The 17972-nt window shown below is 37.5% G+C and overlaps 1 protein-coding gene across 1 annotated transcript; it reads left to right on the top strand.

Moving 5' to 3' along the window:
- The first annotated feature begins 4280 nt into the window (after positions 1-4280).
- LOC118235881 lies at positions 4281-16483 on the top strand. The gene is made up of 12 exons (XM_035433746.1): positions 4281-4485; positions 4813-4847; positions 5237-5371; positions 6384-6570; positions 7468-7555; positions 8360-8498; positions 11861-11978; positions 12307-12341; positions 12690-12824; positions 14351-14537; positions 15509-15596; positions 16105-16483. Exons 1-12 carry the CDS (start codon positions 4410-4412, stop codon positions 16244-16246), a joined length of 1365 nt encoding a protein of 454 aa, XP_035289637.1. The 5' UTR covers positions 4281-4409; the 3' UTR covers positions 16247-16483.
- The last annotated feature ends 1489 nt before the right edge of the window (positions 16484-17972 follow it).

Here is a 17972-nt window from a genome sequence, read left to right as displayed (position 1 = left end):
TTTGTTCATTATTTCACTCCTATACATATTTGGGAGCCAACAACTCCCATCATTTTTATTATTATTATTAATAATAATAATAATAATAATAATAATAATAATAATAATGATAATAATCATCATCATCATCATAATAATCATAATAATAATACATAGTATTGTTATTAATAGTACACATAGTAATGGAAGTAGAATTATTAGGTGGGGGGTTGAGGCACAGTTGAGACAGAGTCCAGAGACTCTGCCTTGTCAGGTGTTTCCAGTTTGGCCACTCTCGAGACCGCAACTTAGACAACCTTATGATCTTTCCTCCTGGCAGTCTGAGGGCCAGCACTTTGCTCCATGTGGAGCCCTGATATGGGCCTCCATAGGAGATTAATGGCTCTCAGGGTTAGACATGCCAGTGGACATTTATGCAGTCAGTACTGTGGCCAGAGTCATTGCCCTGTGACTGTAAAGCTTTCGCTAAATGTCACAAGGGGAGTGGGGAGTTTTGGACAGGATGGAAGGATCACAGGGGACGATCACGCAACAGATACAGCGGTTTGTAAGTCTCTCTGACCGTTTGTCGGGAATGTTGAATGTCTCTTTTCACATAGACATAGAGCACAAAGCTAAGTGGCATTCAGGTGCCATTCACACATTCATTTATTTGTTCAGAACATGTTTGATTAGCATATGCTTTCAGTGTGTATCAGTTGTATGATTACACTGAAGGAACTGGCAGTACATGGGTCAGGAGAACCACCTGGGCTGGGGGATTTTATCCTGAAGCCACCTGATTAGAATTCCATTCTACCCCAACACCGTTCTACACTGTTACCAAAAAGCTCAACATCAGATCTGAATTGGTTTTTTTTTATTTTAAAAAAAAGTTTTTTATGATAGCGAAAATAGTGATTTTTGACGTGTTGTATTAATGAGTGAGAAAAAAAATGATTCACAGTAAAATATTTAGTGTTAAATCAACTCAGCTCAGCTCTTACTGTTCCCTACTGGATTCATATATACTCTGTTATGAGTCACTCTGAGTTGAATAATTAACACCAGACATTTTACTGTGTTAGTATGTAGATTGTGTAGATTGAAACTAATGTAACCATAGTATAAGCTTGACCTGAACTTACAAAATAAATAAAACTACCTGTAAGACATAAGCCAGAGTTTTGTGTTATTCCTGTGAATCGAATACTCTGAATCAATGAATCCTGATGCCAAACTGCACACATATACAGTCCATGCATGCATTTTTCAGGAATTGAAAAATTGAAGTTTCCTCTTAATGGGGGGAATAGAAACTAACTGTTACTGCTGCATGTGATGTGAAATGCAGGGGAAAGGTACAGTAGAGACTAAACAATGGGACAATAGGGAACAATGGGCTTTATTTTTTATTGAAATCTGCTTTCAGTGAGGTAGTAGCATAGTGGTTTGAGGATGTTCTTTATCATTTAAACCAAAGGTTAATGGCTCTCTTCCATACTGGAAATTGCAGTTATATATTCATATTCAAAGTTTTTCTCTGAGTAAAATATTATTAAATATGCCATCCACTTGTTAAGATAGAGTCTGTAGTCAAGCAAGGATTTCAACAATTACATATATTTATTAGAGGTAGATTATGTTTACCTAAACTCACCAAAGTTAGCACAAAAAGTGTAAACTCCTCAAAGTGACATAGCGTGAAAAAAAGTTGAATGTTTCAACTTTTACCTTCACATTACCTGAAGAAGACATTATGTCAAATGCGTTGTGTGCAGTCAGTATACGTAATTTGTCTTTTTTCTCTCATTATGAGGATTTTTATGCTGTTGTTCAAACAAATATGCTCCAATAAATATATTTCTTAGCATAAGCAGTCACTTTCCAGTCATTTATCTGCACTGTCTCATGAAGCCCCAGTCTATCCACTGTCCTTTATCAGAAGACAGAGTCTGGATTATAATATTCCGTATTCATATACTTTAAGATACAGATAACACAAATTATGGCATATATGCCTGAGTGGTAAACAGCGTGTTGTAAAGTATGCAGCAGTGGGGCTGCTAGCTGATTCTACCAGGCGACTCAGAAGTGCTCTTGACTACTTCCTCTACTGTATCGCTGTAGTCTGTGTACAGATTTTATGGCTTTTCCTACTATTATTATTATTATTATTATTATTATTATTATTATTATTTTATTTTTGGAGCAGACCTTTCATAAAACTATTAGCATTATGAAATAGTGTCAGCTACCTTGTGACAAAGTCCTTCTGGGAATGATTCACAAGGCCTTTTCATAAGTGGTAAAAAAAAAGGGAACACATCATTTCACCAGACCACAGTTCCACAGAAAGCCCCTTTTCTTAGGGGTTAATTACGGCTTTGACTGTATTTGATTTCATACTTCACAGCACACACGATTTTGTGGAAAGACATTTCAAATGTGAATTTGACCACAAACACTCTTAAAAGATGTAGCTTCTGTTTCTGTTCATTTATTTTTTATTTTTTGTATTCTCGTCATATATAACCAGTCAAACAAGGTGAGAAAGAAAAACAGCAGCAGCACAATGAACTCAGTAAGAACTGCGATCAGACACATTGCCACTTCTCTCCTCTAACACGCGAGATTCAGGGTCTGACCTCTTATCTTATTTTGTTATAGACAGGAACTGTATGCACACATCGCAGAGGTCAAGTGCCATTAACGGAAACTCTTGAACAAGACTTTCTTTGTCCTTTCAGTATAAATATTCTTTATGTAGCAGAGGCCCGTAATAAATACAATGAGACCTGTAGAATTACTTGTAAACGGTGCATGCTACCTATATTAGCCCATAAACCTTATACTATACGTTCAGTTTACATTTTATCAATGTTAAACAACTGGAGATCCAGAAGTGGAGTAATTTAGGTCAAGCAGATAAATTATGAATCTTTGGACTGGGCATGCGGTGAAGGCTTAACTGGATTCATGCAGAACATATCGATGCCAAGTCAAATCTCAATGAGAAGGAGCCCGGTCCATGTGTTCTCCTCTCCATTGAGATGTGTGCACGATACTCTGCTATCAACTGACTGCCATTTTGTGAGAGCTATGGCAAAACTATGGGCTCTTAAGTCCTAAGACTTTTACTGCCATTGTTGAGCACAATATAAATAAGTCACGCGGAGTAAAAGAACAGGGTGAATTCCTGTTTGACTTGCTTGTAAGAACGACAGATGACCTCTATACAGAGACTGAGATAAGGGGAAGGTATATGGTACACCTGTCAGTACTGTAGATCTTCTCCATTTCTCAATTCCTATACCTCCTGACTGACGGCAGGTAAACACAGTGACTGTGCAGTTTTGCTGTTCAATTGTCATCTGACATTCCACCCTCAGCTCCCCATTCCTCTCCCCCCCAAAACATACAAACACACATGACCTGTCATCCTCATCATCATATTGAACATTTTTCATATGTGCTAAAATATGCTTTAAAATGATATATATGTATATATATGTATATAGTTTACGCGTATCCCCGCCAGTGGTAAATGAACAGCCAGTGCGTTTTCTGTCTCATTGATGTCATATGACCAGAACTTGCACCTTAAAAAGGACGGCAGTGTTGCCACCTGATCACATGACCAGCTCTGTTCCTGTTCCAGAGCAGGTTCAGTCTCTGCCTGAGATCACACCACCAGCTTGTGCTCCAGATCTCTGAGGAACAGCCTGCAGGCTCAGCCATTAATCCTTCATGCCTGTAGGAAACACAGTTTGTTTGTCATTTAAAAGAAAAGAAAAAGGTTGCTATGTTACAGGTTGTTTTTACAGGGGGACGACTTTGAATTTGTATATGGCAACTAAGTCTGCAGTATGCACAGAAAAAGTCTGATAGACACACAAAATGGCAGCTATGTATTATAATATTTATCTGCATCCATATTTATGTATGTTGCATTTACTGCATCATTTTTGTATGCATATGTTCATTTTTGGGTTTTTTTAAATCACATTTTAAGCTCTGGTTACAGGTTGTTTTTACAGGGGGAAGGCTTTGAATTTGTATATGGCAACTAAGTCTGCAGTATGCACAGAAAAAGTCTGATAGGCACACAAAATGGCAGCCACGTATTATAATATTTATCTGCATCCATATTTATGTATATTGCATTTACTGCATCATTTTTTGTATGCATATGTTCATTATTCTTTTTTAATTTAATTCACATTTTAAGTTCAAAATAAAATCAAGTCCAGTCCTCCTTAAGAGAGGCAACACATGTCAGGATGTCAGATCATGTGGTTGGGCTGGCTCTATGGTGCGTATGAGGAAGTGACTTAGTGCTCTGACATTTAAAACTGAGTCACAATCACAGTTCTGCTAAAGCATTGTTTCTCCTGAAGGACTTGGTCTGCTTCTATCCTGCAGGCAACATGCACCTCCTGATATCCTTCTCTGTCTGCCTTCTCCTGGCTGTGACTGCCGTGGCTCAAAAACCTCATCCTTGCAGTAAGAAAATGAAGAGAGGGAGAGAGAGAAAAAAACTTAGATTGTTTTCTTATCTTTGTAGGATTGCTGGGCTTTAATAGCAAATTATTCTGACAAAGTTTTTAACAAATTAATTTGTATCTGCAAAGCATCAGTTTTGTAATGAATGATGTTGAATATTCAACAATATGATTAAGCATTACCGCCATTAATTTATTTAATTCAATGATTGTATGTGCTGGAAAAATGTAAATGTAATAAGTTATTTATATTGCCTAACGTCTTCATTTTGTTCTGAATGATTTTCATGATCTTCCATCTAAAACAACTCTGATACACAACTTTTAGAATCCCCCCCTTTAATGGTTGGACGCTTGAGCTTGGTGAGTGTTTGGTTGGTATACCAGATTAATGATTAACATAATTTGGGCTACTTAGACTGTAATAAATCTCCACTCAGCTGCCACAACACATTTCTCTCCCCTCAATGCAGAAAGAAAAATGTAATTCTGAACTAATGGTTATACTATGGGCAGAATGCTATCATGACTTAAAATAGTTGCACATTTTTTAAGCATAATCAAACAATAAAAACAATAGAAAAGTACACTGTAGATGATACGAAGATAATTACTGTATTAACAACAGTGCCATGCATTTGTATATGGTATAGTAAATGAAAATGAACTAATTCCCACATCTCTCTCTCTCTCTCTCTCTCTCTCATTACTACCTCTCTCTTTCTCTCTCTCTCTCTCTCTCTCTTTCTCAGATTTACCCCAGAGGGCAGCTGTTTGTGTATGAAAGATTTTCCTATGATGGTTTGGGGCAGAGGATAAGGGTCTGGGCACAAGGAACGAACCATAACCAATCATTCTACGAAGATGTCCTGATGCTATTCCGAAAGGTAAGCAGATGATAGATAGATCGTACATAGTTAATTTACCATGCCATTTCCCCCACATTTAACCAAAATATCCCTTTTTTGAAATGACAGGTGTAAGAGTTACGTGTGCTATCCCAAAATTATACAAAAGCTAAATGTTTTATTATTTAATTATTTAGTGGTTTTTAACACAGCATGATGTATAATTGTTTAGCTAAATGTACGAACATTTAAACTAAATGTATAAAACATTTAGCTAGATGTATGAAATATTTACTAAATATATGAAGCATTTAGCTCAGTGGATGAAACATTTAGCTAAATATTCACCTGAATATATAAAACATTTAGCTAAATATTTTGCTAAATGTATAATTTAGTTCATTTTGTTCATTTTTTAAATACTTAACTAAATGCATAAAACGTTGAGTAAAATGCACAAAACATTTACCTAAATGTTTCATATATTTAAAAATGTTTTGTACATTTAGCTAAAGGTTTCATCCATGTAGCTAAATATTTAGCTAAATGTTTCATACATTTAGTAAATGTTTTATACATATAAATATTTAGTTAAATATTTCATACATTTCGTTGAATGTTCATACATTAAATGTAATGTATGGACATTCAACAAAATGTACAAAATATTTAAATAAATGTTTATAAATATTTTACTATTTACCTTATATATAATTTTGGGATGGCACATTTAACATTTACACCAGTCAATTCAAACATCAAAAATGTAGGAAAATGGGACTGAATTGTTAAATGTGAGCATCGGATATTTTGCTTAACAATGAGAAAAAAATGCATGGTAAAATAATCACATTTTATGTTGTACTTGCCATACTTACGCTCACTGAAACTGTATAGCAATTCAATGACATTTTTCAATGGTTAAAGCACATAGTATACTATGTTCAGTGGCAACTGGAACAGCACTAGGCCTTTCAATGTATTGCACTTCAACTTACATTGCATTTGTACCAGTGTAGTATTCTTTTTGTCTCTCCCATTCTCCTCACAGGGTGTGGTGTATAACATATCCTACAGAAACCAAACCTGCAAGAAGAGGGCCCTGAAAGTGCGCTTTCAGCCAATGGAAGTCCCCCATAATGCCACGCTCCAGGCCCAGATCATCATTGGAAGCTCCTCTGGTCCTGGACAGGGGCTGCTGGTCAATAATTGGGTGGGAGAAATTCCTGAAAAGCAAGGTAAAGGAGACAATACATATGGAGAAAAAAGCCATAAAAATAAAGAAGAGAAAAAAAATGAGGAGCAGGGAAGGAGAGGGCCAGGGAGTTCATGTTTTTATTTGGATTTTCTCCGCTTGTCTCTGTGTCATCTTTCTACTTCTCTCAGCCATCGTTCAAGGCCCTGAAGCATTGTACAGTTGTAACATATCAGAATTTACTATAACTGGTCATTTTGAATAAGGGACTGCATTCTCTTGAACACTTCAGTTTACCTTGCCATGTTTTGATTTTAACAGCATTACTTTCAGGTTTATGATGTCTAGTGGCCAAATTAAGTAATGCACGAAACCTCATATTGCAACACAACTGCATTGTGCATTTCATCGACAATATTCATATGCGCTGTACATATACCATATATAAAGTCCCTGCAGGCTATCAGCTAACACAGGGGCCAACAGTTCTGGTCCAGTAGAGCCACGGGGTCTGGTGTATTCTTTTTTTTTTTTAGCTTAAATTCAGCGACCAATTTAGACTGAAGGGACCAGGTGCGGTGTGTTAACTATGTAATCAACAGCACAAACACAGGTTTGAGTACCTATCAATTTAAACCGAGCAGCTCTTGAAGAAAAACATCCCCAAATTAAATTAACCCTGCTGCTTGGTCCAAAGAAAGCATACCCCCTACTGGCACACCAACATCCTTTCCAGAAGTGATTTAATTTTCCCATGAGACCTTGCATCTGTGTACGAACCATGCACAACCCTGCCAGGCTTGGGCACAATGACATGCGGAGTGTAATGGGTGGCCTGGTGAACAGCACCGTGGTGTCTCTGCTGTGATAATGCGGATGTATAATGAGATTATGTTGTGGAGCTCAAACTGCAGTCTCACGCTACGGCTCCCCCCTCTAGCAAATTACTACATGACGTTCACGGAGTTTGGGTGCCTTCCCGTCTCGACCCTGTACACCAGTGAGCAGTACGGCTGGATTTTCACAAGGTGAGCGGCAGTGTGTGCGCACATGCTTTAGAGAGCTTTCGGCTACTGCACAAGACCTGTGTGTGCTGCGGCACATTAGTGAGCCATTAATGCTATTCATCAAAAAATAAGCAGTTCTGCAGCCACCTGAAAAGCAAAAAATGTCTTAGTATTAAGTTGAAGGATTGAGGATTGGTCGTACCGATATTCAGAGTACACTTGCGTAAACTGAGATTGCATTTGCAAAAGTAAATTGATTGCATTTGTCATTAGTCACTTAAGAACTAATGCCATAGAGCTTTAGAGCCATGACTGAATGGGCAGCCACAACCCAACCCCCCCCCCCCCCTGCCCCCAAAATAAATAAATAAATAAATAAACAGGTACAGCAATATATGTATTTATTAACCTTTATTTATACAGGGTAGGTTGACTGAACACACATGCTCTTTTGCAGCAGACGCCCTGCAATTGCCCCCCGCGTAGCTTAACCTGCACGTTAATGTGCAAAGAACGGTGTATCCACAAGGACAGATGCTGCATAGCACTCTGAGTAGCAGAGGGAAGCAGGTGAACCGTTGTGTCTGTTTTTGTCAATAGCGCCCTGATGAAGGTGTGCAGCCACAAGTGATTTTTACTGCTTCATTTGCTCTCCAAGAGTGGCTGAATTTGTTCTATTCAATTCTTTTTCATTTTCATGCAACTTGGCAGAAAGGAAAGGCAGCACCAAAATATTCATATATCATTTGTTCTTGAGTGGCCAAATGGGTGTGCGTGTGATTCTGCAGATGGCTCACAGGTTCGATAATATCTGTTCGTCCCCAGTTTCTTCAACCTCGTGATCGGGATTGAGGACCCTCAGGACTTCATTCCTCCCGATTTCTGTGACACGACAAAGCCAGTGGACGAGGGAGAAGAGGTGGTGACTGACTTCTTTGAAGCCCTTCTAAGAAAGGATGATCAATAGGAGACAACTATGGCCTAAATTAAAGTGCCTCTGCATGTCTTTTAACTATGGATTCAAAGTCAATATGTTGCACTGAATATGCCCTACCTTTGGCAGTTGATTCAGAATTTAATTATTTGTTTATTTGGGAAACTACTGATTATAAGACAACTTTTTGAGGGATGACTACTTTCTTGCTTTTGAGTATAAACCTGTATTTTATAATTACCCTGAATCTTCTCAGTTGCTGTACATAAGAAGATAACCCACATGTTTTTTTGTATTTTTCTAAAATGGTTTACAATTATGTACACATGTGAAAAATGCAAATAGGTACTACTGTAAGAACAAACAATAAATAACAATATGCATGCAATACTTTTTCAATATCCTTTTCATTTTGAGTGCTTTTTAGATTAAAGTTGTATGAAGCTGTGTAAAAAATTATGGCTTAGGCTCTGATGAAGGGACATAAAAGTCACCATATCAGGGTTTTCCTGGCTCAAAATCAGGCAAAGATGGCATCCAAATCATTCATATATTAGAAATCAGAGGATCCTGTTTCACCCCACTTTTACTGACTTAACAATACTTGCCTTTTGCAGGAGAAAAATATTAGCATGGAATTTTGTTTAGCCTTATATTCAAATGACCCAAATTTTTGCTGTCCATGTAATAATTACTTTATACCCCGGCACAAATGTGTATGATAACACCACAATGTGTAACTCGCCTGATTTAGGATCCGGATATTTAGAAGAATCAGATTCACCACACCTCTATACTATTTTATAGTATAAAATAGTATACTGTAAAATATTATATTCTGTAGTGTTTTTGTATTTAAATTGAGTGCTCCATAGTCTGTCACCACAATGGAATTACCTTGGATTTTTTTTGTTTACTCAGCATAGCAATGTTTGTTGAAAGTACATCATTTAACAATTACTCCTATACTAACTTGTGAGATTTCTTCACATCGTTGACTTTTTTCCTTTCTCCGCCATTTTGAGTGTTTTTTGGGGGGTTTCCTTTTTTCACATCTTGCTGCTTACTTTAAAGGGGTTTTTTCCCCACTTTTCTTTTGTATTCCCACTGTAACGGCGGATTTACACCAACAGCATTTTGCCGCGTAGCATGTACAAACAGCGCAGTACTCGCAAATTCGTACCGCTGCCAGCGACAATGGCAGAATCGTGCTTTACCGCTCTCTCTCCGCTGGAATTACAGTTTTTCTCAATTGTTAAACACATTTTCTGAAACTATAGCTCAATTTCTCAAAGCTCTACACACAAAGCACAGCAACAGTTAACCTTTTGCCAAAACTACAAAAATCTCTTGCAAAGTGCATTCATGCATTCAAAACAATGTTCTCTCTTCTCAAAACTGACTTTTTCCATCAAAATGATTCACACAGGCCTCATATGAATAGGTCTTATAGAGCATTGATTTCACACTGGTGCGATAAATTTAAAAACACAACCATCAAAATACTGTATATATGTTTTGGCCTCATGGGGTCATGTTACATATTCAAGTTATAAAATTGTGTAAAAATTGCTTATTTTTTCTCCTTTTTTGAAGTTTTAGTTTTCTTTTTTAGGGGTCCCAAAATAGGCTGCAATTTTACAGTAAATATAAAGACTGTTGTCATGATACAATACAGTAAATATATCATCATATAAATAGTGCATTTGCTAGGTAAACCTAATTCTAATTCAGTACAGTACAGCAAAGTGTGTGAACTGTTATCACTTTGAGTGTTGTTATTATGTATGATACAATGCACATTTACTGCATTGTCCTGCCAATGAGGTCCAGTTGGGCTGCACTCACAACCCAGGTTCCATCAAGAGTCATACTGAACATTGTTAGAAGTGTTTTTTCATTTTCCTTATCAGTGCAATTATGAGTTTTGCCAAAATAGATAACATTTGTGTCTTCTCAAAACTAGAACATGCTTAGACTGTGTCCGTCTGGACAATGGATGTAATGATCTGTTATCATATATGAAATCAATGAACAAATTCAAAAAGGTAACAAAGCAAATCTTTATTTGTTACTCTAAAATAAATCTTTGTTCAGCAGACTGCAAAAATAAAAATTGTAGTTTGTAGCCCTGCTGTAAAAAAAAACAAAAAACAAATACGTGATCAACCAAAGTTGCACATATTTCATTTGAAATATTAGCTTGTCCACCTCGTACACCTCCACCTCCACCTCCACCTCTCTGTGCTGCATGTTGCTCCATTGTTTTCCAACACAATAGAGGTCACCTGAGGTCTCTTTTATGCTCTGACAGATAATTGAAAAGTTTAGCCAATTGAGTTTGAGCAGGTGTGGCATGAGTGAGACCAATTGGTACGTAGAGTTTGGCATTTGAAGGCCAGTGTTCTCCATGTGAACAAACAAGGCTTGATTAGTAAAATTGTGCTAAATGATGAGATTTTGTGTGTAGAGTTGTGCAAAAATGTGATATAGAATTGCTATTTGAGTGAAAACAAAGGATTTGGTAAATGTAAATGGTAAATGGACTGCATTTATATAGCGCTTTTATCCAAAGCGCTTTACAATTGATGCCTCTCATTCGCCAGAGCAGTTAGGGATTAGGGGTTAGGTGTCTTGCTCAAGGACACTTCGACACGCCCAGGGCAGGGTTTGAACCTTAGAGGATTTGTGCTTAGAGTTTTGCAGAAATATTCTTTGTTGTTGACACATGAGCTTCAAGTTTTCAGCATTGTGTGCATAGTTCCAGTTTTAGTGTGTAAACATTTGAGAAAAACTGTAATACCCAGAACAGCTCTTATTACTTCAGTCCATATTCCAGTTTTGGGAAGGTTCTGGGTTTCACTCAGTGCACTTATCTGGCTAATTCAGTAGTCCTGCCCCAGCTATTTTTCTCTGTCTGTCTGTCTGTCTGTCTGTCTGTCTGTTTGTCAGTAGCAAACACAAATACAAATGCAAACTTTGTCAGTTTAAAGAAAAAAACGTTTCAGGTTGTTTTTAGTGGGGTAAACCTCTGAATCTGTATTGGGAATCTCCTTTTGTAGTATGCATAGAACAATTCTGATAGATACAAAAATGACAGGCATTGATTAGAACACTGTATCTGTCTGTATTTGTGTACCATTTTTTCCACTTTTATATTTTAATTTTATGTTTTAAAAAAATTCATGTTCAGTCCTCCTTAAGAAGGAGCGCAACACATGATGTGTTGGATCACATTGCCTCCTGGTTGCTATAGCGCTGAATGACGTTTAAATAAAAAAGGCGGTGCGTATGATAAGGTGGGCTGGTTCTATGGTGAGCATGAGGAAGTGGCTGAGTGCTCTGATATTTAAAACAGCGTCACAATCAAGGTTCTGCTAAAGCACTGACTGTTTCTCCTGAAGGACTTGGTCTGCTTCTATCCTGAAGGCAACATGCACCTCCTGATATCCTTCTCTGTCTGCCTTCTCCTGGCTGTGACTGCCGTGGCTCAAAAACCTCATCCTTGCAGTAAGAAAATGAAGAGAGGGAGAGAGAGAAAAAAAAACTTAGATTGTTTTCTTATCTTTGTAGGATTGCTGGACTTCAATACCAAATTATGCTGACAAAGTATATTAAACTGTTTAATTTGTGTCAGTATGACATCAGTTATAATGAATGATGTTGAGTATTTAACAATATAACTAAGAATTAACAGACTATTATTTAAATTAATTAAATGATTGTATGTGCTGGGAATATGTGATTTATCTAAGTCGTTTATATTGCCTAAACTGTTCCTTTTGTTCTGAATAATTTTAATCTTCCATCTAAAACTTCTCTGATGCACAACTTTTAGAGTCTCCACCTCTTATGGTTGGACGTGCCAGCGTGGTGAGTGTTTGGTTGGCTTATTGGTTTATTGATTAACATAACTACAGGATACTTTGACTGTAATAAATCTCCATTCAGCTGCCAGAAAACTTTTCTCTTCCTTAGTGCAGAAAAAATAATTAAATTCTGAACCAATGTTTATATTGTAGGCAAAAGTCTGTCATGACATCAATTTGTTGCACAACTTTTAAGCAAAATCAACAATAAACATAATAGTATAATACGAAATAAAGAGAATAATTGTATTTACACTGTTGCGACATATATTGCATAGTAAATGAACATAAACTCATTACCACCTCTCTCTCTCTGTCTCTCTTTCTCTCTCCCTTCCCCCGTGTCTTTCAGATGTATCCCAAAGGGCAGCTGTTTATTTACGAGAGATTTAGCTATGACGCTTGGGGGCAGAGGATAAGAGTCAGAGCACAAGGGGTAGACCATGACCACCCATTCCATGAAGATGTCCTGATGCTCTTCCGAGAGGTAAGCAGATGACAGATAGGTAGTAGAGCTTACCCTTATGAAGAAATCACATGTGAAATTTCCCTTTTTACATGTGAAAATCACAATTTATCATAATTAAAATACTCACATGTGAAAAGAAAATGTCGCACGTGAACTGGAAATTTTCAATGACTGGCTTTTTTTCACATGAACAAATATTTCCACATGAAAACTGGTCACATGAAGTTATGTGAAATTTGTATCTTCACATGTGAATTGCGTATGTTCACAAACATGTGATGTTCACATGTGAACAACAATTTACATGTGCGAAAACAAAACGTGACATAAAATTACGTGGATTCAAATTTTCTCATGTGAAAAAACATACCTTTTTCGACTCATCTTATAAGTAGTGTTATTTTTAGAGTTCACATGTGGAGTCTTCACATGTGAGGTGATCACATGATTGTCATGTGACTCTTTTCAGAAAGGTAGTTGGAATCAGGGGTGTAGGAATGAGTTTGATATTGGGGGGGGGGGGGGGGGGCATTTGCTCCCCAGCCCCTACCCCTACCCACCTCCTCAGTAAGTATTATAGTTAGTGGAAAAGTTAATTGGTTCCACCGGAGCCAGTTATGAGTATTAAAGATGCAGACACATGCTATCCTCATCAATTCTCACCTGCAAGAGCTGGCTTTGTTTTTCCTTTATTTTTCTGTATGTATGTGAGATACCTCCTAGTAATAGGCTAACATTACTCAACCTTGAGAGCACCAGAATGAAAGTATTATGTTTAATCTTTTTGATTAACCCTTATTGTTGAAATGCATGAATTGAATACAACACAAATCCTTTGTTTGCAGACATATGACTAAATGCTTACATAACAAATGTGCACTAGCTTACATGTCTTATTATGCTGAAATTGCATTCACATATTTAGTATAATTATTGGGTAGTCAACAAAATCAGAAGAAGTTTGGGCGAGAGGAATGGTTTAACAACTTCACCTGAGTTGAAGTTAAAGTTAGTTAGCTTTAGCTGCTAAAAACAAAACAAAACAAAAAAACATCATAAACCAGATCAGCTACCTCGAAGATGGCTCCACAACACAGAGTCACTGATGCCCAGATAGGGAGAGGACACTGACATGGCATTCCAGGCATTGTGACTGCTAGCTAGCTCTGCCCTCAACTCTCACATGACTGGTGACTTGTTGACTGCACTCCCAATCCCAGCATGACTATCAAAATAAATTTCTGTGGTGAACATATTTTTTTCTGTCCAATTATTGGGGGTGGGCAAGTTTACCTGTGCAATATTATGCAATGTCCCCCTGTCATCCACCACCCACCCTGGTTGGAGTATTCATAGTATATTTGAACATGTGCTGAGAATCCTGGCGCAAAATGGCTACCGTCAGCATGGTTAAAGCATATAGTGTATCATGTTAAGTGGTAACTGGCACAGCACGATGCCTATTCGTTGTATTGTACTTGCATGTACATTGCATTTGTGGCAGTACAGAACTCTTTTTTTTCCCTCTCCCATTCTCCTCACAGCGCGTGATGTATGAAATATCCTACCGGAACCACACCTGTAAGAAGAGGGCCCTGAAAGTGCGCTTTCAGCCTTCAGAAATCCCCCAAAATGCCACGCTCCAGGCCCAGGTCATCATTGGAAGCTCCTCTCGTCCCGGACAGGGGCTGCTGGTCAATAATTGGATTGGAGATATTCCTGAACAGCAGGGTAAAGGAGACAATATGATTAATACGGAGCAAAAAGCCATAAATGAAAAGAGGAAAAAATGAGGAACAGGAAGGGAGGGAGTGGGAGAACAGAGTTCATGTTTTATTTGGATTTTCCCCGCTTGTCTCTGTGTTATCTTTCTATTTCTCACATTCATTGTTCTATGGGTTAGGCTCTTCCTTCATTGTGCCAGTCATTGCATTACTCTGCAGCGCATTACCTTTTTTCCAGGGTGACTGAAAGAGATTGCTGCTGTGTCACTTGTTAAACCTGTTGTACTGATGTAATGTGGCAGCATTCATAATAACCGGTCATTTTGATTAAGAGACTGCATTTCCTTAAGCACTTTGCACGATTAACCTAGCCCTGTTTTAATCTCAATTAGTATTACTATTTTCAGGTTTATACTCTCTAGTTTCCAAATGAACTAAAGCACAGACTTTTGTACACAACAGTGTTGTGCATTTAATTCACAATATACATATGTGCCATGCATATATAAAACCCATGCAGACTATCAGCTGATACAGGGGTCAACAGTCCCTGTCCAGGAGGCCCATGGGGTCTGGTGTATTCTTTTTTTTTACCTAAAATTCAGCAACCGATTTAAACTCAAGGGACCAGGTGAGGTGTGTTAACTATGTAATCAATAGTGCAAATCAATGGCTTGAGGACCTATCAAATTGAATGAAGCTGTTCTTTTAGAAAAACATCCCAAAACCAGGGGAATTGATCCTCCTACTTGCTCCAAAGGAAGGGTATACCCCCTACTGGCTCACCTACATCCCTTCCGGCAGCAATTTAATTTTCCCAGGAGGCCTTGCCTGGCGTCAGCAGATTGACATGAGGAGTGTGCAGAGTCATGTGAGCGTGAACAGCATCATGGTGTCTCTGCTGTGGTAATGCGAATGTATAAGGAGAATGTGTTGTGGAGCTCAAACTGCAGTCTCATGCTGTGACTCTCCCTTTAGCAAAGTACTCCATGACGTTCACTGAGTTTGGGTGCCTTCCAATCACGAGTCTGTACCACACTGATCAGACCGGCTGGATTCTTTCAAGGTGAGTGGCAGTGCATGTGCACATGCTTTAGAGAGCACTATGACATTACATACCTGTGTTTTGGAAAGATTCGTTTTGGAAGGATAGAGGCTTTTCAATATTAATGCTATGGCACATTGGTGAAGTGTTTATTTTGTCCATCATAAATTATGTAGTTCTGCAGCTCCCTGAAAAGCAAAAAAAAGTGTTTGGATGAAGTTTAAAGGTTAAACATGGCTGGTACCAATATTCAGAGTACAGTGTGTAAATTGATTATATTTGCTAGCCATCATTATCACTTAAGAACTAGCGCCATAGAGCCATGACTGAAAGTGAAGCTATAAGTCTTTTATTTGCTCCATAAGACTGGCTGAAATTCTTATATAGAAAAAATAAAATAATAATTTTCATGCAACTTGATAGAACTGAACTGTCGCATCGAAATATTATTTGTTCTTGAGTGGCAAATGGGCGTGGCGTGTGATTCTGCAGACGGCTCACAGGTTCGATAATATCTGTTTGTCCCCAGTTTCTTCGACCTCGTGGTCGGGATTGAGGACCCTCAGGAATTCATTCCTCCCAAATTCTGTGACAAAACAAAGCCAGTGGACGAGGGAGAAGAAGTGGTGACTGACTTCTTTGAAGCTCTTCTAAAAAAGGATGACCACTAAGAGAAAACTACGGCCTAAATTAAAGTGCCTCTACATGTTTTTAACAATCGTTTCAAAGTCAATATATTGCACTGAATAAGTGCTGCCTTGCACATTTGATTAATAAGAGAATTTAATTCTTTGTTGATTATTTTAATCTTGACAAAAATGATGGAGACTATTGATTATTATTAATAATGATAAAAACTTGCACTTTCTGCAGTCTAATGAATATAAGACAACTTATAACACATGATATTCTTAGCTTGAGGGATGACTAATTTGTTGCTTTTGAGTATGAACCTATACTTAATATACCTATATATCTTAATTACCCTGAAGGGACTCATTTTGAAATAATTCTCTTGGTCGTTGTAAGTAAAAAGAGAATGTAAATAACTTAAAATGTCTTCTTCTTTTTTGCTGGTGGGACCTACATTGCTGATTTTGCTTTACATTACAAGCATTTAGTGATAGCACAGTATCAATTTATACAGCTGGATATATATTGAAGTAATGCTGGTGAAGTACCTTACTCAAGGGTAAAACAGCAGTGTCCTACCTACGGTCATCTAAATCATCATCAATGTCAGTTTCTTAACCCTTATGCTACACTGCTAATATCTTAATGATATGTTCGGCATGAGAGCAATCAGAGTTCTGTATATTCATTAATAATATCAATAGAAATCTTAAGTTATCTATTTAGTATTCTTTACAAAATATTGGATCTGGTAATTAGCACACAACCAATATACGAGGTGCCGCTATTAAATAATGAGACTAATGCTGTAATTCAATTTTAATGAAGAAAATTTCAATTTTTCATTTCAATTCCTTTCCCCTTCAATATATTCCCCTTCTGCAACTACACACCGCTGCATTCTGGTCTTCCACTGACCAAAGCAGAGCAGTAGGTCTGCTTCCGTTGGTTATCTCAGAAACTCCGTTGTTTTCTTCTTCACTTGATTTTAGGGAAAATAAAAAAGTTGCATAGTGCTAGATTAGGTGAATAGGGAGGGTGGTCAAGTACTTTCCCCTAAAATCAAGTCTGCACTCAAGGGAACCCGCTTCGAGTCTGTTCCAGAAGTGAAGAAGAAAACTATAACCTAATTGATGAGAACTGGCTGTATCTAATGGTATTGAGAATTATGAAAACATAATTGCTCATTTTCTTATATTTATTGAGTAGGCTAACATCAATACAGTGCAGATACACTTTCAATTTTTTTACTTTATTTTTAAATTGCAATTAGGCTACAAAATATCTGTACTGTTGGTGTAGAAATATAACTACATCTGTGTAGGCTCACACACTGATTGCCACCAGCGAAACCAAGCACTCTGACAACCTACTTTTTTCTTTTGTTTTTGTGCAGCGCTAAATTAAGCGACTTGGAAATCATGAATGACATACTTCCAAGTTTACCAAGCCATTGTTGTTTTCTGCGTTTGGTGTGGTGTGTTCGTTGTGATTACCTTACCAGAAGGTATTCTCTAGTTTCAGAAATAAATTACTTTGTGGAATAGGTATTCAAATATTTAAAATTATTCTCACATGGTATTTATTTTTAATAGCTTACTTTTCACAATGAATATACAAGACTATATTTATCGCAGGTCCGGTAACAATGGGCTAGCCCAACAATTACAAATGGCCATTCTTGAGGGAAATAAACCCTTTTTTTAAATGACAGTGAAAAATGCTTTCCCTGTGGAACACTTTCAAAATTCAAAAATCATTTTC

The sequence above is a fragment of the Anguilla anguilla genome, chromosome 9 (genome assembly GCF_013347855.1).
Source record: "Anguilla anguilla isolate fAngAng1 chromosome 9, fAngAng1.pri, whole genome shotgun sequence".
Taxonomy (NCBI): Eukaryota; Metazoa; Chordata; class Actinopteri; order Anguilliformes; family Anguillidae; genus Anguilla; species Anguilla anguilla.
The sequence above is the reverse complement of the archived record's forward strand: the minus strand, read 5'-3'. Positions and strand labels throughout refer to the sequence as shown.

What these genes read in the sequence shown, in the direction of transcription:
- LOC118235881 (XM_035433746.1), top strand. Translation starts at nt 4,410, where the DNA reads ATGCACCTCCTGATATCCTTCTCTGTCTGCCTTCTCCTGGCTGTGACT. An exon ending in TCAAAAACCTCATCCTTGCA is followed by an intron (nt 4,486 to 4,812) that starts GTAAGAAAATGA and finishes CACAACTTTTAG; the next exon opens with AATCCCCCCCTTTAATGGTT. An exon ending in TGGTTGGACGTGCCAGCGTG is followed by an intron (nt 12,342 to 12,689) that starts GTGAGTGTTTGG and finishes CGTGTCTTTCAG; the next exon opens with ATGTATCCCAAAGGGCAGCT.